At 43.6% G+C, this 25,454-nt stretch overlaps 3 protein-coding genes and 1 pseudogene across 3 annotated transcripts; all 4 read left to right on the top strand.

The window, feature by feature from the left end:
* The first annotated feature begins 303 nt into the window (after positions 1–303).
* On the top strand, positions 304–7,910 carry LOC115388085 (F-box only protein 42-like; annotated as a pseudogene).
* Positions 7,911–10,715: 2,805 nt separating this feature from the next.
* On the top strand, positions 10,716–16,052 carry LOC115389028 (solute carrier family 25 member 34-like). The gene is given in 8 exon segments (XM_030092391.1): positions 10,716–10,803; positions 11,135–11,426; positions 11,429–11,842; positions 13,903–13,968; positions 15,419–15,571; positions 15,641–15,756; positions 15,758–15,773; positions 15,876–16,052. Coding segments are annotated over 7 exon segments (1,020 nt in total). The 5' UTR covers positions 10,716–10,803; positions 11,135–11,342; the 3' UTR covers positions 16,047–16,052.
* Positions 16,053–17,528: 1,476 nt separating this feature from the next.
* Positions 17,529–19,810, top strand: LOC115388086 (transmembrane protein 82-like). The gene is made up of 6 exons (XM_030091018.1): positions 17,529–17,604; positions 17,685–17,757; positions 17,841–18,033; positions 18,928–19,348; positions 19,445–19,629; positions 19,733–19,810. Exons 1-6 carry the CDS (start codon positions 17,529–17,531, stop codon positions 19,808–19,810), a joined length of 1,026 nt encoding a protein of 341 aa, XP_029946878.1.
* A 2,360-nt stretch (positions 19,811–22,170) lies between these two features.
* On the top strand, positions 22,171–25,439 carry LOC115388088 (filamin-binding LIM protein 1-like; the record flags this gene model as incomplete). Its single annotated transcript, XM_030091020.1, has 9 exons — positions 22,171–22,269; positions 22,560–22,742; positions 22,789–22,923; positions 23,352–23,497; positions 24,246–24,339; positions 24,413–24,582; positions 24,685–24,863; positions 25,148–25,268; positions 25,380–25,439. Coding segments are annotated over exons 2-9 (1,062 nt in total), but the record flags the coding sequence as incomplete, so codon positions are not given.
* Between the last annotated feature and the right edge of the window lie 15 nt (positions 25,440–25,454).

Genomic DNA, 25,454 nt, shown 5'->3' on the forward strand with positions numbered 1-25,454 from the left:
CATGGTTGCTTCCTCCGGCTGTGGACTATTTTTTTCATCCTTGAAATCTATGGAGAAGAGTAATTTGTAAATTGCATTTTGTTGTTGTTGTTATTGTTGTTGTTAATTTTGAAAATTTACAATAAAAAAAAATTGACATTTACTCTGGAACCCCTGACGCCCCGGAGCATGGCTGTTCCGCGACCCGGCCGCTAGGGGGCGCAATATGCAGAGCAGAGGCTGAGGAGAGGACTAACCCAGGTACACCCCCCCCCCCCCTCCCCCCTCCCCTGGCACCACCCACCCATCCGGCACCACCCACCCCGGTACGCGGACGGTCAGCGGCCGCTGGAGCGTCGCTGTGCTGCGGAGGACGCTGCTCGCTGAGCGGAAGATGGCGACTGTCGGGAGGCTGCAGGGGAATCTCCGGAGCTGATGCCGGGGAGGAGGAGAGCACAGCTAACCACTCAGAGGCCTGAAGCAACACGTCTTAAACTACGGTATTGACACAGCTGTCATGATTCGGGTGCGAACAACGCTGAAGCGAGTGAAGCCTGACAAAGTATGAAATCCAGGAGAAACCCACAGCAGCCTTTGATGAGCTAACGTTAGCATAGATTATCAGCTCCAGTCCGAACACAGTACATGAAGAGCTGGGTGGGATAAATGTTACACCAGGCAGCTATAGGGACGGATTTTAAATAGTTGATATATTGAAACACCGTGATAATGGGGTGTTTCAATAGAAAAATACCCCTTCCTGTGGCTTCAAACACTTAGCTGGATATTCATTGATGTTAGCTCCGTTAGCATGATAACTTAGCCAGCGCTAGCCGGCTAGCATATATACCACCCCGATCCAACGTTAGATTTCTCAACATGTACAAGTTAGTTTGTGGATGACATTGTTATTTATTTCATTCAGTTCGAAATTAACACTTGCTAAGGTGTGTTGTAGTGTTTGGAGTGGCACGAGTAAGCTTCTGGCGACCATTAGCATTAGCAGAGTCGTCTTTCATGTAGTGGCTAGCGACAGCTACTTAGCCCATGGTAACCGGGACGTGCAGTGTGGAGGAGCCAGCTGCTTGGGTTAAAGAAGGGGCACCACCCGCCTTAAACAAAGGCTGTAATGAAGGTTTGCTGGCTGGGCGGTAGATGCCACTTCATATAACATCAGATCAAGCTCCAGTTTCATGGGACACTATGTTTCTTATATCTCGCTTCGATTCGATCATCAAATGTGAGATACAGGAATCAACATTTAGGCAGACAATTTGTCTGTCTATATGTGTCTGTGTCTGTCATTACTCCTGTGATGGTAAAGCGTCTGAAGTTGTAAACCATCCCATTTTGTTTGGACATCTTACAAGTTCGGTTGTCATTGACAGTGGTCATGTTGTGCTGACATGATGCAGAACCAGATAACAGCTTAACACTTGTTACTCCAGGGCTCAGATGTATACACGCTTTTCCTTATTTTTTTACATCAGCCCAAATGTTTGTTTTTGACCACACTTGTTAAATTCAAACATTAGGCATTCCCTACTGATATTCAGACTTTGCAAAGCAGAAATTTGAGGTTTTATCTTATGTCATCACTCCTCACTTGATCTCTGATCATCCTGACTCAGTGTCAGTTTAATCTGCAGAAGTCTGAGAGTCAAATTTGGTAATCATCACAATTTAAGTTAACAGTTATTGTGCAAACCTTTTTCTGTCACTCATGCAGAATATTAAAGATCCAGTCTATTCTTTCACCTCACAGTTTGGCTTTCATCACATCTTTTAGATCATTGTAATTGACGATTTTAATCCCTGAGCACGTTCTTCAGAGTGGTGCAGTCACTAGCTATCACCTGTTGTCATATTTAAGCCACCCATCAGTTTCTACTAGGATTTCTCACACTTCATACATCCTTCATACTCCATCAAGCTGCTGTACTGTTGATGTCAACAGTCTGTAGTCAACAAAGAAAATTAAGAGCAACTTGTCTTTTGACATCGATTACTTGTTGATTCTTTAAACAGCCTGCCTCATATCTCGTCTTTGTCCCTCCTTAAATTTCTTTAAACACAAGTTTAGTAAAATATGTTTTAATTAATATACCCATTGTTTACAATGCAACTTTTTTACTACGTGTTCAGTGTTATTATGGTTAATTGTGTGTTTTTTTTGAGGGCTTGTTAAACTAACCCTAACCCTACAATGTCATTGATTTTTTGAATCATCTGATCAACTTCAGCAGATTGTGAGCTCATGCACCTCACTTCTGTTTTCTCTCACGTCTCGACAGACAATAATGTCCCACTCCCCTGAAAATGAAGAGGGATACTTTGTTGCCATGGATACAGAGGATGATGGTGCAGAGCCTGCAGGGATAAGAGAGGAAGTGGACTCAAAGATGGGGTCCTGTCGACAAGAAGGGAACATGGACAGCAGTGCCAAAGGAGACGGGAGAACAATGATGGAGCTGCCAGAGGAAGTTCTTGAATATATCCTGTCCTTTCTCTCTCCGTATCAGGAGCACAAGACAGCTGCGCTTGTGTGTAAGCAGTGGTATCGCCTCATCAAAGGTCCGTAGACCACATTTACATTGTCTTATGTCAAATGAAATTGTGGAAGGGTGGAGTTTGTGGGCACAAGGTTGAAAGCAGTGACACTTTTTCTGAATTGCAAAGACGCATCCTTGAAGCTCAGTAGTGGCGGAGTTAGGACTTACTACTGTCACGATGATTATAATTTAAAGTTAACAGTGCATTTCTCTTGCTCTTTTCCGGCATTGCTACTGCAGATTATATGATCCCCGTGTTTGGATTTTGCTGTTCATGAAACATCCTGAGCACTTGGAGTTGCCCAGGAAGCCAGTGGTGACTTGTCAGCAGAGGGATTTAAACATGAACCGTCTGGTTGCAGGCTCACTTATGAAAATGAGGAAAGCAACACAGATCTGAATTGAGCAAGCAGAAATAAATTTAATTTGATTGCGATGGTCTGATTTTTGCAGAAATTCTAAAATAATTTATACCCCAATTTAAATACGTAAATAGTTTTCTTTCAGTGCTGATGAATATTTTTTCAAATCTGTTCCTGTAGGAGCGAGAGCTGCAGCTGTGTCAGAATTTGTCCATTTCACTCATGCATTTTCAAAATGTTTTTGGGGACTGTTGAGATCCACATGATGCTTCATTTTAGTCCGGCCACTTTCTTCAGTGATTTTAGTTGTGATGGCGTGAAATCCTTAAAATGTGATTCACTGTCGTTGAGAAGCACCCTGTGAAAGTTTGTACGTTTAAGTTTGTTTGATTGTCCTCCTCTTCTGCCTTTTCAAAGTACTGACACCGTCTGTGTCTCTGTTTTTGTGTTTCTATCTCCAAACTAGGTGTTGCTTATCAGTGTTACCACGGATTTTTGAGAGCTGTCCAGGAGGGAAATATCCAGTGGGAAAGCCGTACCTACCCATATCCAGGAACCCCCATCACTCAGCGCTTTTCACACAGTCAGTTTATTGTGTTTGCACACCACACAGTGCCACTTATGAAAAAGCTTTTATGACAAATGGCTTGTTTACTGTTGTCAGTGTGATTGTGGGAAGGATAAACCTCATACACAGCTGCAGGGAGTCAGTATACAGAGTTTATTTTCACTAAATGCATGAAGTTTAAACATTTTGGATATCAATTTAGAGAAAATAACATGGATCATGAATGAAATTAGCAACATAATTTTTGACGTGGTTCCTCCTGAAATCAAATTTCTCCTTTGATTATGATTCAGAATCTTTTAGACAACTGAACTCCAAGTTTGTTTGAACAGAGTTGTCAAAAAAGCAGTGAGTGTATGACATCTATGCTGTTAACTGTGGTGGAAACTTATGAAAAGCAACATGAGATACTTGATTCATTTTATCTGTATATAGTATCAGACATGTTTAATCATAGATTATCATAGTGGAGGAAAGTCTACTATTTTCAAAAGAAATGATAATATTATTAAAATATGTCTTTTAAACTACTGCATTTGAAAATGTCTCTCTGTACTCTTTCTGTCCCAATCTAATCTCTAGTTGATTTCTCGTTTTTTGGGCTTCCAGGTGCTTGTTATTACGACTCAAATCAATCCATGTATGTGTTCGGGGGCTGCACACAGAGTAGCTGCAACGCTGCCTTCAACGACCTATGGAGACTTGACCTCAACAGCAAGGAGTGGATCCGCCCTTAGCTTCAGGTGAGACTGTTAGGAGAGAGTAAAATCAGCCAGAAATGGACGTTCCAGCTGTTTTTACGAGCAGTTATATGTGCCGTCACATGGAGCTATGTAAGAGGGACTGTGGGAGGATGGGCTATTCATGCTTGTGAATGCAGAGTACGCTGTAGTTTCAGGAGTAGGAGTTTAGAGCTTTTTGACCTTTTATTTTCTGTATAAAGATTTTTTTTTCTCTGTGAGATTTTGTCTTGAAGGTAAAAGCATTAATGGTCATATAATAATTAAAAAGAATGTTCTGGCTTTTATGTTCTTAGAAATGATTTACAAGGTAAAAGGCAGCAGTGGGACAAAACACCATATTGACCTATTATCCACGTAGTCACATTTTTGTTTTGTGTTCCATCAGGCTCTTATCCATCTCCGAAGCTGGAGCAACCCTAGTGATGCACAAAGATCTGCTGGTGCTGTTTGGGGGGTGGACTCGCCCCAGCCCTTACCCACTGCACCAACCAGAACGGTTTTTTGACGAAATTCACACCTATTCTCCCTCAAAAAACTGGTGAGATGAATTTCTCTGCCTCAGATGGTTGTAATGGAAGTCGGACATGTTCAGACTTCAGGCTGTAATCTTGTTCGTTGGACCCGTTTTATTTTTTTTCTCCTTATCTCAGGTGGAACTGTATAGTCACAACACACGGACCTCCGCCCATGGCTGGCCACTCTTCATCTGTGATCGGGAGCGTGATGGTTGTGTTTGGTGGATCATTAGGAGCTCGTCAAATGTAAGAAGGGTTTTTTTTATTTTTACATTTAGAATGAAATACTCAAATTCAAGGCTGCACAGAACACAATAAAGGTCACGGAGTGAGTGTGCAGCATCTCATTTTCAGAAGTTTAACATCTCAATGGTGGATGGTTAAAAAGTTATTGATTATCAGATGTCAGATGAGTCGGTGTATGATTTAACCCACAGACAATCTTTACGGTGTCACAGGCAGCACACAGGTCATGTTCTTAACAGAGCAGCATGGGTCAGCAACAGTTCCCTGCAACCCTGAACATGAGAAAGCTGTTTTAATAGAGGGATGGGAAGTTGAAGTTTTAGCTCATTGCTGTAAAATGCATCAAGCATTTTGTCAGGGACAGAGCAGTCCCGAATGACGCCAAACCACTGCTGAAATAGTTTTCTCACTATTTTTGCCTCAACAAGAGAAGGCTCCCTTTTGAAGTTTTTTACCCAGAATGTATTGATCTTCTCTTCTTTGCTGTTCTGCTGGTTCCGATCAGGAGTAATGAGGTGTGGGTTCTGGACCTGAGCAGTGGTCCTGGTCCAAACCGCCCATATCTGGACCATCGCCCCACCCGCGAGGAGGACAGTCACAAGTAAGACTGCTTCACTGTTTAACCTCATCCCACTGAAATATGATTATTCCGTTAAAAACAGCATCGTTTTTCAAAGAAATAAGCTGAAAATCATGTTTTTGATGTTAGTTTATTCTTTCCATTCCACTCTCCATTCTCATTACTTTGAAACAGTGATTAATGAGCCACACACCTTTAATTGTCTTTTTTTTTTTTTTTTTTGTAAGTAAACGATCAATATTTTCTTCGCAGATTGTGATTGATGATCAACGCTGCTCATCTTGGGAGGCTTGTGGCGGCCCCAATGCCAGTAAGTTTTTTCAGAATGTGATTCCTCTCAGGTGCTGTCGGTATAATGTAACCGAGTTTTCACTTGTCCCTTTGTCTTCTGTGTTAAAGCTCCTTAAAGATGCCTGGCTCCTGCACATGGGGGCGCCACCCTGGAGGTGGCAGCAGCTGCAGGTAGAAAACGAGGACCACGGAGCCCCCGAGCTGTGGTGTCACCCGGCATGCAGGGTGAGCGTGGGGCTTTGATATTAACGTTCTTACCTGACAGTCACGCTGCGTCTTTTATCCAGATGTGATTTTTTTTTTTTTTTTTAATCTGATGTCCACACAAACATCTGTTTTAGCAGTCCGTCTCATTTCGTGTCTGGTTCTTGCTGTGTTTCTGCTGCCAGGTGGGCCAGTGTGTGGGGTTTTTCTCGCAGGCTCCATCCGGCCGCGCGCCGCTCAGCCCAAGTCTTAACTCTCGGCCCTCCCCATAAGTGCTACACCGGCCCCGCTGGGCCCCGAACCGCCTTCCCTGCGCTCCCAGTCTCCGGTCCGGAGCGGGGCGCGCCGGCGTCGTCCTGGGAGCCGTAGAAGAGGCTCCGTGCGTGAACGGTCGCTGGGGCACGTTGAGGACCGCGTCAATCAGCGAGGGGAGGCGCCAGAGAAGGGAGCCCCTCCTCCTCCAACCAGCCCGTCACCCTCCCAAGGCCCTGACAGCCCCCTCTTCCTCCGCTCCCGCCGTTAATAAACGGCTCCTCACCCTCTCCACGGACCAGCCGGACCAGGCCGCCTCTCCTCCCTCCGCCCTCACCTTCCTGCCTCCACAGACTATGGCTGGGAGTCCCCTCCCTCCGCCGCCCACCACTCTGAGGTGCCCAGCACCAACGGCCTGCCACACGCCCCCTGCCGGCTCCCCACGCACTCCCCCAGGAGCAGTGTCTCCGGCTGCCTTAAGACGAGGGCTGGAGGCAGTTAAAAACAAATCTTCCTCGTCGCTACCGTCTTCGTCGTCATCGTTCTTCCCTTCCGACGCAGGGGGCTCCTCCCGGCGGCGGCGGAGGAGGAGGAGGAGGAGGAGCAGCGGCTCCTCCAGGGACCCCTCCATCTTCATCCTCCAGTCCCCCTCAAGCAGCCGGAGCCGACGGACACGCTATCCCGCCCATCGCGCGGCGTCGCGGACACCACCCGCCGCAAAGCCTGAACGTAGGGAAAACCTCTGTACCAGTCCCTCAACTGCAAGCCCATGCAGATGTACGTGCTGGACGTGTCCCGGGCCAAATCCGCCAGGGTGGTCTCGTGGAGAGTTTACGGAAACGGGACTCCGGCCGCAGTCACAGGCCCACCAGAGACCAGTCTCCACACCGTGGTGCAGGGCAGAGGGGAGCTAATCATTTTTCGGTGGCCTCATGGACAAAAACAGAATGTGAAGTACTACCCAAAAACCAACGCCTTGTACTTTGTACGAGCTAAAAGGTAATGCAGCCGCACGGGGCACTGGGAAGAACAGACGCTCCACCCTGTGGCCGCACAAGGGAACCGACACACAAGGCCTTTTTCCTGTAGGAAGGATTTTGAGAAAAAAAGAACATAATCATGATTAGATGTTCACTTCAGAAATTCACTATTCTCCATTCTGCCTACTGCGAGCATTCAAACACTTTAAACTACACTTTGGTAAAAAAAAACTCTGGCTTGAATGAGAATTGTGAGTGTGAGTGTGAAGTGTGACTGTGGTGAGAACTGAACATTTTTGTTGTTCCCTAAAAAAGAAGAAAAAAAAGAAAAAACCAACCGAGCAGTAACATCTGTTTTCCTGTGTCATCGTCCCTCTGAACCCATGAAAAGAGAAACGACAGAGGAGCCGACGCCGTCGACAGAAACAACTGACCTTGCTTTTTGTATCACTCTTTAAGCCTGCAATGTTTACATTGGAAATTGTGTGAGTGTTGTGCGCGTGTATGTGTTTGTGTGTGCACGGCGGTGGTTACAGTTGTTGATAAATGTGTGTTGGAGGCCACGATGGCTGAGATGTGGCACTGTACTATAAACATAGTTAAACAATAAAGGCCTCCATGTCTGCTCTGTCGCTGTCTCAAATGTTTTTTTTTTTTTTGTGTGTTGAAATGTTGCTGCTTTTGTTGAGTAAATTTTCCCATCCTGATGTCCAATATTGCCCGATCAGAATTAAGAGTTCATCTCTGGAATTTCCAATAAAACTCATGATTTCAAGCTGTACATGAATAAATAATTGTTTAGGTTTCTTTGGAGTAATTCATAATTTAAGTTTGCAATCTGTACAAAAGAAAAATAATCCTGTTATACACAAAAATACTGTTCTGCTTAGCTTGAATTAGATTAGAGTTAGATTTGGCTACCAAAACTCAGGCTCGACCCTTGAAGTGTTTGGATTTTATCAGCCGTCTCATGTTTGGATGGTGTGACCATCGGCCAGCTGAATGGTATCAGGAGTGGCAGGTTTTCCCTGAGAACCCTGGAAGCTGTAGGTGTTCCAACAATGTTTGAGTGACTGAAATACAGCAATTTAAGATTTTTTAAAAATGAACAGAATTTTAACAGGATTAAATTTTTATCCTAAAAGATGCACAATTTATTCTACAAATATGTGCACCCAAAATCTGGCAAGTTTTATCTTTTATATCCTTTTTTTGGGATGTTGACCTTAGGTAATCACTTTTAAAAACTTAAAATCAAAATAAGGTATTGATCCTAATTTATTAGGTTCAACTAATTCTCTTTTGCCAAATTTAATTCAGTCATTTATTTTGTCCTGTTTTTAAGTCATCTCAAAGTGCATCGAATTGTTTCTTACATTCATTTTTCATGGAGATGCTGGCAAGCTGCCCACCATTGGAACAACTTGAGTGATCAGAAGACACCTTGTTCCTTCACCTTAATTACACTGACAAACTTAATTAGTCTAAAAGATCAGCATTTAAAGCTCCAGGATGACTAATACTGTATGTTTGTATGTGTGAGTACCATGCAGTGATGGGAGTAACTACAATCTAATACTTTCCATGCGTTATAAAGCCGTTACCATTACTGACAAAATTAGTGTAAAGTGCGTCACGTGACGTGACAGAGAGTGCAACCATAGAAAGATCTACTGTATGTCAGTAGATGTATGTCGAATGAACATTGAAATGCTATCCACAGTTACGTATAAAATATGATTGAAGTTTTCTCTCATGCACAGCAACATTTCAGTAATTTAGACTGATGTTTCCTATTTGTAATTTATTTCTGTGAAGTGTCCATTTGTTTCATTTATCATGAACCTTCTTCCGTTTAAAAAAAGGAGCTTTTCTTTCCCACAGTCGATGACATCATCATCTAATTTACATAAATATGTCAAATTAGGTGATGACTAAATTGATACATTGTTGCAAACTCCCCAGCCAGGAACGTTCTAAATGACGTCATCATATCGATGCAAACTACATCACGTGACATGACAGAGATACAGCCAGAGCCCTGATCATTCAAAGGCAGCTTTTAATATCTACTGACATACATCTGCTATGTGTCATTATTCTTTTATAAATGTAGAAATACTATTTACAGTTTGATTTGTGTATTGTGTCATATTACCACACAGCAATATTTGAACAATTTAGATTAATTTGACTTTCTAATGGGCCACACACCAAATGCCAAACAGTACTTGTCATACTCACCAGTGTTGGGCAAGGTACTTAAAAAAAAGTAATTATTTAGAGTTATGAATACTTCTTCAAAAAAGTAACTGAGTTGTAACTGAGTCAAATATTTGTTTGTAATTTATTCTGCCAAGTGTCCATTTATTTTATTAATAAAATATTCAATTTTAGAATGAATAATTGAAAATTCATTTTAAAGTGCGTTAAGAGGGATCCAAATGCTCTGACATGTTTAAACACGTTTGTTAAAGTAATGAAATAGTTTCTTTGCCTAGTAATTATTTACTCTTAACATATTTTGACTCAGTTACAAACTCAGTTACTTTTTTGAAGAGGTAACTCATACTTTCATTGAACAAACCAGTTTTTAGGTGGATTGGATCTGTGCTCCCAAGGTGCAGCTGAAAATATTATCCTTCCCTGTAGTCAGAAGCAGCAATTTGCAGCATTTACCTCTCTACTGATTACACACCCCGCCTTCTTTAACTTAAAGAAAAAAGCCAGTACTTTTTTTTAGATTTTTCTGTGTGTCCCTCTTCTTTTTCTCTTCTCATTGCCTCTCTATCCATCTTCAGTGTTGCTTTATTCTGTTAAGGGTTACTTCTAGTTTTGGACTGTGGGAGGAAAAACTCACGGAAGCACAGGGAGAACATCCAAACTTCCCCATAAAAGTGAACCTACAGCCTCCTCGCTGTGAGCTGTGTGGAGCCTTATGGAGAATGTAAAGAACAGAGTGTACTCCTGAAACTCAGACAGGTGCTGAAAAAAGAACCTAAAAAAATCTAGCAAGTATTGAAGAAAAACAAAATACAAACAAATGCACCAGCATAAATATCTCTATTTTTAGAATAGGAGTTTAAAGCATTATGTTGTCGACTTTGTGAGATTCAGCTGGGAAAAAACACATTTCTGCTGCGTCCCTACTGAGGCTTTGTGGCGTCCCCAAGGAGGAGCCCGCCCCACCCTTTGAGAACCACCTCCCCCATTAATGCAGCAGCGAATCGAACGTAAACAAGTGGGTTGTTGGTTTGATCCCTCAGTGGGTCAGACTCTCCGCTCCCAGCTGATCAACAATAACCTTTTACCCAGAGAGCGCTGATAGGCGCGCGACGGGGGCAGCGCGCCGCGCAGCCACGTGATTGGCACAGCCGCGGGGATGTGGAGAGGTGGCGGGCGGCGCGTGCACGGCATTGGCTGTGACCCGGAGCGGAGGGAGGGCGCTCTGACAATGAATGTGCTGAGGACACATGTTTACAATGACCGGTGGATGAGGAAGAATGGAGCGGGCCCCGAGCAGCGAGTACTGTGAGTTTCTGATAGAGATTTAAAAAAAAAAAGAGTTTAAAATGTATCTTGTGACTCTGAGTACTGCACGTGCTTCATGTTTTGCTTGTCCAGTTTTGTTTGAGTGGGACTGCAGGATGTGCATTGTGAATGTAACTACTTTTTTTTTTTTTCAATTTTGAAAACATGCATCAGGCGTAAAAAGTTAAAGAGCCGGAAAGAAAAACGACTTTGACAGGTTTTTCAGGTGCAGTCATGTGACTTTTAGGGTTTGGCTCTTATAACAATACTTGGTTTACGGTTAAAATGTGGTGATTCACAAATGAATGGGGTTTTTTTTTTCTTCCTGCAGTTGCTTCCTGTGCAGAGTGAAGGCAGCTAACAGCAGTCCCTGAAGAGGAGACGATCTGGATCCTGCAGAGTCGCAGGAGAAACATGTAATCATTGTTGCGTGACTTAACTCAACTGTACCGAGGACTCGCCTAACCTCTCTGCACACTGCAAAGAAGACAGAGTGATTGTAAAGACGGTCAGCTCTACTTCAGGATCCCCTCTCAGAGATGACTGGTGCCCAGGTCCTGAAAGCTTCGCCCCAGCAGTCAGTATTTGGTGAGCAGCCTCTGCACAGAATGACACCCACGTGTCCAAACTGCCCCGGGGCATCATGGGCCCCTCGCCGCCGCCTCAGACCGTCTGGCCTCCCCTGGACTTCGGCTTGGGCGCCGTGGCCTGCTGTGCAGCCTGTGTGTTCACCAACCCTCTGGAGGTCGTGAAGACCCGGCTGCAGCTCCAGGGGGAACTCCGCGCTCGCGGATCCTACCAGGTCCACTACCGGGGGGTCCTGCAGGCCCTCTGGGTGGTGGGGCGCACAGACGGGCTCCGGGGCCTGCAGAAGGGGCTCTCCGTTGGTCTGATATACCAGGCCGTGATGAACGGCGTGAGGCTGGGCTCCTACTCCTACTGCGATGCTCTGGGTGTCACCTCGCTCCCCGGGGGCAGCTTGCTGTCCGGGGCGGGCGCCGGCGCTCTGGGTGCCTTCATCGCTTCCCCTGCATACTTGGTGAGTCGACATTTTCTTGTGCCCCTTTTTTTTAACATCGTTGCTCATTCAACTGTGCACTCTAGTAGAGTTTCAGGTTTCAGCGATCTCTCTGCTGTAACTCAAATGAATGAGGCCTCAGCAGGATTCTGCAGAGCTCCACAACAACCCAGTTATTTCAGTCTGATGTGCTGGATGAAAGGAGATATCCAAAACACAGAGTACAGTGTAGGAGCAGATGTTACAACTGCTGCTCTTTAGCCATGGTTCTCAGACAATTGTAATGTATAGATTTGCTGACATTTCATGTTACATAACTAAATCCTCCTCTTTTTCTTTCTGTGCTTCAAAGATTTCTTCCATTTGCTACAAATGTCTTCTAACTATCTATGAGGTGCTCTCACTCTTTCAAAAAGTTTAATTTCAATAGTTTTAAGAAGTAGGACTAAAAGACAAACACTATGTATTCACAATGCTGCACGGCACATGGTTTCTCATTTCCTTCACTGCTCCTCGTGTTTCAAGATACTGTGGGATCAGTCTGCTGAGCACATGTACAGTTCCCTCCTCTGCTCCCATTTTATATACATTTGCATTTAAAGTATGCTCTTTAAACTGAGCAAAATCTGTGAAACTTGTTCGTAGCTGTATTTCTTTCTCCTGTGATTCAGTGTATATCATGGGATCGAGTTTCAAAATTAATCCAGTGTGAGTGAACAAAATTTCCATCCAGAATGAAGTAGTTTCTTTAAAGATCTCAATGAGGTAACGTGAGTTTTTGACTCTCAAAGTGAGAAGAATCACATGGGAATTTTCTTGATTTTTGTAGTGCAAGATCTCCCCTTCTATGTGCTCACTGTGGAAAAATTATACAATTTCATACGACCAAACAGTTTAATCCGTGTAGCGAAAGTGAGTTTTTCAATTTAAAAATGGCCTTTTGATTAGTGTTTCAGTGCATGCTGTACAGAGTGTGACCTTGTTCTTTCACTTTTTAGAGAGAAGGTTACTAAAAAAAAACCCAGTAATATTGAAAATCTCCATTTGGAATAAGACGCCATAAAGCAAAGAAGCTGCCTGTAAGGCTCTGATCCAGTGAAGCCTGAACTTCCTGCATTTGACCTGAACAACAAAAACAAGACTCCAGCAGCTCCGTTTCAAAGGAGTGTCCGATGTCTTTCATCTATTTTAGTCCTGTATGAGTGTTTATGTGCAAAGTGAAGCACACGTGTGTTTCATAAGGCCAGGTCATCATCGATACGAGGTTGAGTTATTTAATATTCAGTTTGATTACATTTTTGACATAAACTGCTGAATGGGTTGTACCTCACTATTCTATGTTTTTTTTGTTGTGCGTCTATTCTCCACATGAAGAACTTGGTGTTTATTTTCCTGACCTGTTTTCCAACTCACATCAGCTTCACTGTTCCACTTTTTATTGTCCCTTTTATGAATGAGCTGCGTTTATCTTTCAAATGACCGGAACAGTGTTTTATTGTTGTTGTTTACTGTCTGAACCCTTGAGTCAATCTCTTGTAGGCTATCTAATTTATTGCACAGTCATGGAAAAACAATATTTTTCAGGGGCATGTTAGTCCGTGCTGAAGTCACTAAATATACCCTGCACACCGCTTCAACCCAACAACCGCCGCTCCATATAGACTGGACCCTATGGCTCGTCTCTGCATACCGGTGGCAGTGATCGAAGAAAACAAGATGAAAGTTACTTTATCCATGAGATCAAGAAGGAAATGGGGCCTCTGCTTTGGTCGTCTTCTATTTCACTGCATCACTCATCACAGAAAACCTGAATAATGATTGTCTTTGTTTGTACATGCTGAGCATAAAACAACAGTGTGATTAGGTTGTTGGTGCAAATGAATCGTCACAGACTTCCTGACTGTTTGTTATGTAACTCATACCTGTTATCTGTAACTTTTACGTAACTCATCCTCGTATCAGCTGAAATATTATCTAAATTAGTGACATCCTGGGTTTTCTGTGTCTTTCATTTTATTTTTGCCAGAGATCATTCTACCGAGAAAACTTAACGGATTCTAATATGTGTGTTTGCTTCACAGGTGAAAACACACCTGCAGGCTCAAACTGTGAAAGCGATTGCGGTCGGTCACCAGCATAACCACATGGTAGGATGTTCGATTACTTTTTTTTTTTACACTTTTCTTAACAGTGATACTGAAGGCTCAGGAAGAAAAGAATTACAGACAAATACAGAAAAAGAAATAAAAGAAATAGAGACCCCCTGGATGATCCGTTGTAACCCTGTGGAATAACCACCCACACACACACACACACACACCAAATTCTGCTACCTCATTACTCATAAGACAATAAAATATACATTAAATACGGCATTTTTAAAAATGGTCTCTTACTTCTTTGCTCTAAGACTAAGGAAAATATTCAAAATGTTTCTTAATAACGGTAATTTCTATATCATTTTGCCACTCCAGTCAGTTTAAAACCTTTTTTGGTCAGTTTTTTTTATTCCTCTTGAGGAAATACTTCTTTTTCCTGCATTGACTAATCCTATATCTAGGATACAGTGGTGTGGTCGTATTATAGCGCTCCAGAGAGCTGATGGGGTTAAAGGTCTCTCCTCCACGGTTGGGACACGTCAGCTGTGGAATCCAACCTGCAAACCTCTGATCTTAAAGGGATACTTCAACATTTTGGCAAATTGGCTCATTTAGCGCAATTCCTTAGTCATTTCGAACAGCATACTTACTTTCTTTGTGAGGGCGAGCTGTTGTTTATTCAGAGGTGAGTCGGGGAAGGTTTTCGGGACGGACACAATGGAAGTGAGCGGTTTTTTTGGTTCCCCTTGTCAAACTCATCAAATACACAATCCAACAACCCCAGAACACTTTGGTGGACACGTTATAATCCGCACATTCACTACGCTGTGGAACACCAACAAATATTGTAGCGTTACGACACTGAAGCAAATACTGGGAACTACTTTTTCTTTTGAAATCACTACGCCCAGACGCCGTGTTTAGTAAGCAGTTCCGTCTTAGCAATCTTCGCATAAACAACTCAATCTCGTAATTTTGCATTAATATTTCACAGCGTAGTGAATGTGCGGATTATAACGTGTCCACCAAAGTGTTTTGGGGTTGTTGGATTTTGTATTTGATTAGTTTGACGAGGGGGAACAAAAATACCATTCACTTCCATTGTGTCCGTCCTAAAAACCTTTCCCGACTCACCTCTGAATAAACAACAGCTCGCCCTCACAAAAAAAGTAAGTATGCTGTTCGAAATGACTAAGGAATTGCGCTAAATGGGCCAATTTGCCAAAATGTTGAAGTATCCCTTTAAGTCCACTTCTCTCGCCTCCCAGCTACCACTGTGTGTGACCCCTGAAGGAAAATAACCTCTGCTTTAGAGGATGTTTTAACATTTTTCATAATGTCTCTTCAAGGCTTTATTAAAGGAAAAACAATAAAACAGAATATTATGATCAGTGTCGCCACTGTATTACAGTAACACTATAGCTTCATGTTATGTCAGGAACACATAAATATAGATTACTTTTATTATCTCAGTCAAGACGTTTTATTCTCTTTTCAGGGCGTGTCGGATGCCTTTGTTTCCATCTATCGACGGGAGGGGCTGTCTGGTCTCTGGAGGGGGGTGAATGGGGCCGTGCCTCGCGTCATGGTGGGATCAGCTGCCCAACTGGCAACCTTCACCTCCGCCAAGGACTGGGTGTCACGCTCCCAGGTAGGCGCCATGAACAGGTGGCATTCTTAGGGCGTGGTTAACACGGTTAACTGTCTGCTCCTCTTGCAGTGGTTCAGTCCAAACAGCTGGATGACAGTGCTGATAGCTGCCAGCATCAGCGGCGTGGCCGTGGCCGTGGCCATCACGCCGTTCGACGTCATCAGCACGCGACTCTACAACCAGCCTCGACGAGTTTCGCAGGGTGAGTCCGAGTTTGTCAGAGTGGTGTTTGCTCTCGTTTGTATCACCAGAATCGTTGACTTCCTCAGTTCAGTGTTGATCCTGTTTTCCGTGTGTTTTGTAGGGGCGTTTGTACAGCGGACTGTCAGACTGTATGCTGAAAGTGTGCAGAGCCGAGGGGCCGCTGGGGTTGTATAAAGGCATGGGCCCCGTCTTCCTGCGACTGGCCCCCCACACCATGCTCAGCATGGTTTTCTGGGACTTGCTGAGGCAGCAGGCAGTGAAACACAACTAGTGCCAAGGAGGCAGCTGAACACCAGCACACACACACACACACACACACACACACACACACACACACACACACACACACACACACACACACACACACCTTGAACCGGTCTGTGTGGCTGGTCACAGATGAAGATATAGAAATAAACCTCCATTCAATGAAGAACTGCCTTCAAGGCAAAACAGAGACACTGTTGGATGCACTTTCTTTGATATTGATACGGCTTTTCAATCCATGTGGGAGCTATGCACCTCGGCCAATTTAGCAGAGAAACAGAAACAAGAAAATGATGATCACCAGCGGTGATGAAGCTCGTGAGCATTTGTTTATTTGATGTTTTCTTTAGCTAAAGAGTCATAATGTTACTTCACTGCTTTTCTAAATTCTGGGATGTTTCTCGGCTATGCGGACAGTGATTTTCTAGATTTTAATGTTTCTCTGAGCGAAGACATTTTCAATCACGTCACCAGCATTCAAGGTTCTTGTTGTGTTTTCCTTCTATTCTTCATGCTGAGTTCACGCCTCTTGGTTGTGGTTTCATAGTTGTCCTGCAGACTCGAGCACCAGCTCATAGATCTCACTCTGCCTTCAAAGCTGCTTTCGGTGGCACTTGTTCTGATCCAAAAAAAAGCACAGATGACGTATTAAATAGCAGCACTCCATGAAGAGTTCAACACACGACACAATCTGTTAAGACACTGTTTAAGGAGTTTCTTTCAGATGACTATGATGTGTAAAGTGAACATTCAGGTTTGACCTTTTGTTACCTCAAACAATTAAGTTACAAGTGATCTTTGAATTTTTCAACATCAGCTTGGAAAGGCAGACTACTTGAGGAAAAAGTTTGAATTGTTAAAATAAGCTGTATATTCCATGTTGATAATCCATCATGACTGTAATATTGATCAAACTTCAGTGCTTAATTTTCGTTGCCTTGTTTTTTCTTTGTGCAGATGAAAGTATGAATCATGTATTTTCCTCATTTACAGACCTGAACCACTGTAAAGCCAGGAGCAGCACTTGATTTCTTTTTGTTCTCAGAAAGCTTGTCTTTGAGTGTTTTAAGGCCTTTTAAGCTAACTATCGTCAATAAAATGTTTTTCTAATAAATGGTTTTTGTTCCTTTTCAAACAAAAGCGATGCATCTTCAGAAACTCGCTGCTGTAGCAGCTTTTATAGAACAAACTGACGTGTTTCATATTGATTTGGGTAACGTAATCATCATCTACAGTGGACTTTCAGTCTTTTTTTCGTCAGGGAATAGTTAAACTGATGACTGTGGCCACAACAAGTCCAACCTTTGGACCGTTAAAGGGATGTAGCCCACTCAGACCCGACAAACGAAGGCAATGTAAACTCTTCCAGCAGCGCCAGATGTCCAGAAGAGCACATGTACCACGCTTCTGGCTTTTAAGCAGATCTCAGGTTGAAGAAACATGACGTCTTGGCGAAATATTTGAGCATCTTCCTTTAACAAAACAGAAGATGATTCTTTTCTGGATACTAGACACCAATGAATGGATGCTCTTTGATTCAAACCCAGTCGACTACTTTCTTCAGGGTCAGTTCAGTTTCACTTTTGTAATATTTTATTTTTCATGTATTTTGATGTTCATTGTGGTTTTTTTTTCGTTTTTAAAGGTGTTGTAGGTGCGTGTGGAATATCAGTGCTGCGCAGTCTGTTGAGAGTTTACAACTTGATTCAAACATGCAGGTGAATTTCCCTTTTAAAAAAAAAGAGGTTTGTGAATTTTTAGGGAGCAGTGAAGGTATTTTCCCCCACTTCTCTCTATTCAGTGATTCTCAAGGTGAAACTGAGAGTAAACGGAGGTTGTCCACAGCGGCTGGTCCTCAGAAGGGCTCCTGGAGAGCAACCCTCCACTTCTGGTGCCTGGCAGTCCTCCTGTCCCTGGTGGGCTCCAGGGTTTCCTCCTTGGTCGTGCTGGAGTTCTCCCTCAGAGTTGTTTTTGCCTGCGCATCGGAAGGTCTGGTGAGTTCCTCCCCTGGGAAAACAGCAGCACGTTACCTTTAACAAGATACACAAGTTGTTCTCTTGTGTGGACTTGCAGTCGTGTTTTTAAAAGCAGTTTGTCAGAGTAGAAATTCTGGATGAACTTATTTTAACCATTTGAATAATAGTCATACAGTTTAGACATATGCAGAGTGTAGAAGTAACCTTTCAGATCCATTTTAAAGTTTTCTAGTAATTGAGGCATTTAATGGTCGATGTGTTCCTGATCACTGGTATACATTTGAAGATGTGTGAATCTTCTTTATTAAGTTGTGCGTTTTAACATTTCATGCCTGTTGAAAGGGCTGCAGTGGTGAAGGGATTGATGCTCAATGAGAATGTCCCTGGTTCAAGTCCAGCTGAGGCTGTGGAGTCTTCCTTTGTGTGGAGTTTGCATGTTCTCAGAGAGCATGACAGTTCTCTGGTCTCTTCCTATGTTCCAAAATCATTTATTTCAGGCTAATTGGTGAAGTGAGTGTGTGTGCTCGACTGGATCGGTCACCTGTTCATTGTCTCCTTGAATAGTTTGCTTAAAACTAAGAGAATATTAAGACATCTTTTGTAAATGGAATGTAGAAACGCAAAACATTGTCTTGTTCGTTTACGTTGAGCTCTAATTAAGTCTTGATTCATCCTTATGCTGGGAAGTAGCTCTTTGATGCTAAAACATTAATTCTTTTGAGATTCAAACTGCATATAAAACTCAAGCAATGCAAATGTTTGAAACACAATAAAGCAAATAAACATACTTATATTAAAGTATGAGGTTGAAGAAACATGTGTCTTAAAATGGAATAGTCATAGTAATGATACCCAGACATATAAAACCAATCATCTCCATGGCATTTCTTGCTTGTTGAATCTGTTTCCCAGGATGGAAGCAGCAGAGGTCTGGACCTTCTCCTCATCCAGAGCCAGTTCTCTCTGGGCTGCAGCCTCACCTGCACTCTGGCTTTCCTCCATCAGGGGGCTCCACACAGCTCCCTCGGCCTGCTCCTGGCTGCAGCTCTCAGCCGGGCACTGGCAGGCCTCTGCCACGGGCTGTGGAGCCATGCCGTCCGCCTCTACCCACTGCACAGCACCGAGCGGTACTGTGGGAAGTGCATCACCCTGCAGACCTCGGGACACGGCATCCTGGGCTCGCTGCAGAGAGCAGTCATCCTGGCTTTTGCTGTTGCGGCCGTGGCTGCCACTTCCACCGTTTATGAGCACTTCTTGTCCCAGAAGGACGCCGTGAAGTTCTGGACTCCGCTGACCCTCTGTTACTACTCCATGCTCGTTTTCTATATTCAAGGTGAAGGTCAGGGCAGAGGGTCAGGTGGTCTGGTTGGATGAATAGTAAATAAATACAGCTTCAGTCACAAACAAAATGAAAATGTTCCTGTTTCAGAGGATCAGCATCGACAGCCCGGCGCCGAGGCCCTCTTACACACAGTTGTGGTGCGACTGGGAGGCTTGCTGGTGCTCATGCTGACATTGGGCAGCTGGTCCGACGTCCTCCACGTCCTCGTCGCTTTCGTTGGAGAAGGAGTCTGCATGCTGCCCTCGCAGGACCTGCTCCAGGCCGCACTGAAGGTACCTGCAAATCTACTCCTTCTCTAGAGAACCACTCCTCCATTATTAGAACTTTTCCATTGTTTTATTTGTTGCTTCCACAACAAACCTCGGTCTGTTTCAGGAACATGAACAAACCAGGCTGATCAGACATGAGAGCTCCAGTCACAGAAGAAGACTGAGAAAATCAGCCGACAGCTGATGAACAAACTCTGCCTCAAATATCACAACCTCAAATGTCAATAAACGTATTTTTAAGGAAAGTGTTTATTTACTGTCTTCCTTGTCAATAAAACTTGTCTTCAGCACTAAGAGAGACTGAATCTTCATGTTTCTCACTTAGCTCGGTTCATCCCAACCCACAAGCCGCCCAGATTACATTAGAAAGTCTTCTGATCCCGTCCTAGTCTCTCACACCTTCTCTCAGGGGTCATGAAGTCCAAAGTAAAGAACCACAAAGTGCTGGCACTAAATTTTGCGAAGGTGTCGGCAAATCAGTATATAAACTATTTTTAGTGGGTCAGGGATAAAATTGATCTTACAACCACTCAGTCGTCTGAAGAGCTTTTGGTGAGTTTCAGTCTTTCTACAGATTCTTGAGGCCAATCTATGAGAGAATTTTTCTTTCGAAAGCGTCTCGGGGGGTCGGAGCCAATCCCGACCCCACACAGGGTCAAAGGTCACATACACCAATAAACAAGTAACCTGTGTTGCAGTGTCTCACTTTAAATGGACATTTTTAGTTCAAAACTGGACTTCTTAATATTTTTCCACATCACTGGAAACGGTTGTTGAATTATTCCATAACAGTTGTTGTGCTCAGAAGCTTTTTATTCTTAACATCATAAAAAGTGTTAATATGTCTACGACTGCACAAAGGCTTATATTTTAAATTTTAATTGGTCTCTAGTATACATCTTATAATTCAACTGCATTATTGTGAGTAATGTTAATAAATGATAGTTTTACTTCACACTCATGCTGTGAAAAGGCTGTTCTCTGTTTCTTAGAATTTCCTTCTGTCTCTAAGTTATTATATTTTTTTTTTAAACAAACAAAGTCTTTTAAAGTAAACCACAGTGTTTTCTCCATGTTCACGTAATCCCAGTACCACTTGAGGAAAACTGGGGTAAAGACCCGACTCTGAACCGTCGCCGTTTGACTCCTGCAGCTACAAAGTAAAGTCGCTCATCAGCCGCAGCTGTTTGGGAACGCGAAGTTGTTTTTCTTGTCACTTCCTTCTTTTCCATCTCTCTCCATTGTTGTCCCACTGTCAGGAGCCGTGAGGAGGTTCAGGGAGTTTAATCAGGACTGTGGCTGGGTTGGGGGGGGAGTCTGGAGGTCTGTGGATGGTGTCATCGGTAGGCATGCTCCCCCTGCAGCCTGACATCACTGCAGCATTCCTTTCCCGAGAGGTGGAACAACAGAGACCCCCATCACCGTCCTGCATCGCCGTCCCCTATTAACCCTCTCCGCACCTTCCTGCCTCGCTCCTCTCTCTCTCTCTCTCTCACGCTGACCCACATTGAGCAGGAAAGTTTGTTTCCACATCTGCTGCCTTGGTCCATGAACATTTCTCCAGACTTTCGGGAGTGTAGTGTAGTTGTGGGGAGGGGGAGGAACCTCACGAGCTTCGGCTCCAGGAACTAACCCAAATATTTGCTGATCGGCAGACCTGATATCACGGAGGCTCGCTGATGTAGAGCTGCGTAACAAAACAAAGCCACTTTTTCATGGCTCTCACAGACATCACTCAGTACCCCCCCCCTCTCTCCTAATATACCAACATCTCCCCTTCCACAAGCCCCGATTCATTGCACTGTAATGCTGCTTCGCTGATGAAGCCCACCTCGTGGAGCCAGACGGTGGGCTCCGCTCTGCACGTCTGTGGGGCCCGATGGAAGCAAAGCCACGAGACACTGATAGTGAGTCAAGGCTAAAGTAATATAATGTTGTGGGGGAAGGGAAAAAAAAGGGAAGAGGGAGAAGAAAAAAGGAGGCAGACTCGATGAGGGAGGTAGGGAAAATAAAGCTGACAGAACAATAAGGCAGAGCTGCACGGGGGAAGAGAAAGAGGACAGCTTGAGATAAAGAGCTGCTGGAGGAGGCGTGCAGGTATAGTCACATCCTGCCGGAGCGTTCGGAGATAAAAGCAGGCAGCTGTGGTGTTTCTGCTGGTCGCTCTCAGGGTGAAAACCCTCAAGACAGCGTCTTCATGACACTGCATTGTGTAATTCATCTGTTAAGTGAGTGTGTGTTTTTGATAGGACTGAACAACTGTTGCACAACCGAGTGTGGGTGTGTGTGTCTACGTGCATGCGAGCAAGTGTGTGTCGGCCTGCCAAGTTTTCATACTAAATGAATGTGTCATGTTTTTTTACTGCACTTCGCCCGAGATTAGCTGTTCACCTTTTACGGCTGAGAGGGAGTCGGTATTGTCATTCAACCAGAGAGGAGGAGGGGTACGGACGAGAGACTCGGGGAGGGAGGCGCACAAGGAAAAGGAGTGGCCTTCTGCAGATAGCTGCCCTCTCTATCGGAGTAAAGTCTTCTCCAGAGGCAGCTTATAGGAGGGAAAATAAGCCAGGAGTTTGGATCTACAGACCATTAAAGGAGATAAGAAAAGGAAGAGAGTTGCCTTCAAACCACATCTTCTTGTAGGTAAGTAATGTCAGCTCACAGCCTTTGTTGAGAGGGTTTAAAGGAAGGAGATAATTCAGATGTGTGCTTCCTGTCCCCAAAACCATTCATTATGGGTAATGAGACCTGTGAGTGTGTGAATATCCTTCTTCAAAGTGAGAGTGAGCGCTCCCACAGAGCCGGCTGAAGGCATTTTGTTAATACTACAGGGATTATGTGCTTGAGGCTGATATCCTCCTGATGTGTTGGATGTGTGATGTGTCTCTGGTCATGAGTGGATGTTAACAACTGTCCTCCTGTCCTCCTGTCAGGCTGTGAGGAGAGTTCTTCAGTATTTATGGCGTCGGCAGCTCCACCGAAGAGGATGGTGTCCTCCGTCTTCATCACGCTGGCATCACCTCACAGAGCCACCGTGACGCCGCAGCAGCAGCCTGCTCTCCAGGCTCAAAGCAGCCCGCCCGAGACAAGCAGCACGCCGCGTCAGACTCGGCCCAGTGACGGCACACCTGCCTTCAGACATCAGAGAGCACACACGCTCAGAAGTTCAAAGCAAAGCGGGCAGCAGAGATCGGACTCGTGCGGCCGCGCTGAGCCAAGCTTCAGGACCGACACTTGGCAAATCTGTCCCTGGAAAATCATCACTGCAAAAAGAAGAAGACCAGAGAAGTCCTCCAGGTAATTGACCTGAAAAATGATAAGAAATTCAGTGATCACAGCAGCTCCACATTGCACAAATATATAAATAAAACTAAAGAGTATCAATATTAGATATTAAGTGTAGAGGGCATTAGGTTGAGGTTGTGATCATTAAAATGCGTCTGTATGTAAAAATGACCAGACTTGAATTAATGCATTCCTCTGTACAAGAGGTGTGTCCATAAATTACTTGTTGACTAAAGGTCAGTTACAAGTGAAATGTTACCGCTGTTTGAGTATTTTCACTTCCACGCCCTCATTTGATTGTATTACAGTGGCTTTACTCATTACTCATTACTTTAAAGTAATGATTCTTCTCATAAAAAGTACCTGATGATTTGATGAGATCTTTTCCTTTTATATTCCTGAATTGACTGTTTTGTTTTGTTTTTTTTCTTGCCTATCAGAGTTGTTTCCTCCTCCTCCTCCTCCTCCTGATGCCCAGGTGTCAACACTGGGCCATGACGTCTCTGCACTTTCACCACTTCATCCTGCACAAACTCCTTTTTCTCATCTTGCGACGCCAGACCAGCCGTCAGTTTACAACAAAGTGGTACGGACACTTCTATTGCTGTGCCGCCTTAAAATTTCACATCCATTTCACTAATTTGTTTATATTTACGTTGTTCCATATCATTTGGGACAATCACTTCAAATTCTTCTCATTGGTCCATGGTGTGCTTCCAGTCAGAAAAACTTGTTTTGTTGATGAATGAACTTTAATGCCACAATTTTGAAAATGACAAAAAGAACCATCATCAAATATATGCAAGCACTGCCGCTCCAAATATTTTCTTTTCCTTCTTAAAGCATAATTTCAGTGATTAATCAATATAAGTTAGGGAAAAATGCTAAAATAACGCAGAGTTTTTGATTTCTTTCTTTCTTTCTGTTTGTTGTTATTCCTCTTTATTGTGTTTATCAGTAGTATACTACATTTTATCCATGAGAAATTTACTGTGAGAGAATGGTGTTATATTTTTACAGCTTCAAGTTCTTTCCTCTGTACACCGTGGTGTATATTTGAGCCAGTAGTTTATTGATGAGAATATGGAGTAGTGTATGTTTTATTGGTAGAAGAAACATGTCATCTCACTCCAGCAAATTTAATTAGAAACAGGCTTTTTCGTCTCCTGATTGTTATAAGACTGAAAGATGTCTCTGTATCAAAAAAAAAAAAAGATGCTCAAGTGATGTGGAAAATGTTTTCTACTCAGAAAGTAGCATTTCTAAAATTGTGAGTTGTGCAACCAAACCATGATAAAGTGCATTTTTTTCTTCATTCCTGCTCAAAATTCCAGGTAGAAACAAGCACACCATCTAGTGGGTTTAACCAGGATGAACAATCTCACGGGACGCACACAAGCAGCCAAGACATGAGCCCAGAGAGCAAAGGTACCATGATCTTTCACGCAGACATGTATTTCGCACAACCTGCTTTGACAGCTGCAGTTTGTGTATCTTACAGATGTGTGTGGCTTCTGTCGGAAGCCTATGGCTCTTCCTGAACTTGTGATAGAGGCACTGAACAGGACATACCACGAAGGCTGCTTCCAGTGTCGGTCCTGTCACATCCCCCTGGCTGGTAAACAATACTACAACAAGGCAGGGATCCCTCTCTGTGAAGACTGCTACCAGGTAGACACTAGTCCACATGACACTGGGATGGTTAGGCATTAAACCAAACAGTCAACCATAGAGTCGCACTGAACAACTCCAGTTCCCGTGTCTCTGTTTCAGGCCATTCTGGAGCTCTGCTGGGCGTGTGGAGAGGTCATCACAGATCATGTGATCCGTGCACTTGAACGAGCGTACCATCCTCTATGTTTCACCTGTACGACATGTAAAAAGCAGATTGGAGAGCAGGCGTTTGCTCAAGGGGAAGTCGGAGAGGTTTACTGTCTTCAGGACTATTACAGGTATGACAGAAAAACAGTTAAAAAAAAAATCACATTTCACACATTACAACTATAATTCAATATAAGAAGCTTCTGTATTCTTCAACATGTTAAATCAGGTTAATTTGTTTTCACATTATTCAGCTAGTCATTTCATTGCTGTTTTTTTTTCTTTTCTGAAGAACTCTGAACTGAACTTCTACACTTTTTCTGTTTGAACAGCTGAAATAATGTCATCTGAGGATGAAAAGGAAATAATAATAATGAACGATGTGCTCTCTTTCCCTGAAACCTTGTCCATGAAGGAAATATGCTCCGCAGTGCAGCGCCTGTGACAGGTTAATTATTCCAAAAGAAGATGGGACGGACAGTTATACCGTTGAATGTTTGGGACAATCCTTCCATGAGAACTGCTACAGATGTGAGGTAGGAATCCTTCGTGCAAACATCATCAAAAAACAGAAAACAAAGAATCACTGACAAGTAAAAATGGCGATTTTTAATCACCAGTCAGTAAGTGTTTGATATTGCCTGCAGGTCTGTGGCATCCAGCTTTCCACTGAACCCAACGAGCGAGGCTGCTATCCTTTAGATGGAAAATGCTTTGCAAAA

The sequence above is a fragment of the Salarias fasciatus genome, chromosome 5, assembly GCF_902148845.1.
Source record: "Salarias fasciatus chromosome 5, fSalaFa1.1, whole genome shotgun sequence".
Taxonomy (NCBI): domain Eukaryota; kingdom Metazoa; phylum Chordata; class Actinopteri; order Blenniiformes; family Blenniidae; genus Salarias; species Salarias fasciatus.

Excerpts from the sequence above, each read along its gene's own strand:
- LOC115388086 (XM_030091018.1), top strand. The coding sequence starts at position 17,529 with ATGATTCTTTTCTGGATACTAGACACCAATGAATGGATGCTCTTTGAT. Across the intron at positions 18,034-18,927 it reads CCTGCGCATCGGAAGGTCTG|GATGGAAGCAGCAGAGGTCT; the intron begins GTGAGTTCCTCC and ends TCTGTTTCCCAG. Across the intron at positions 19,630-19,732 it reads TGCTCCAGGCCGCACTGAAG|GAACATGAACAAACCAGGCT; the intron begins GTACCTGCAAAT and ends GGTCTGTTTCAG.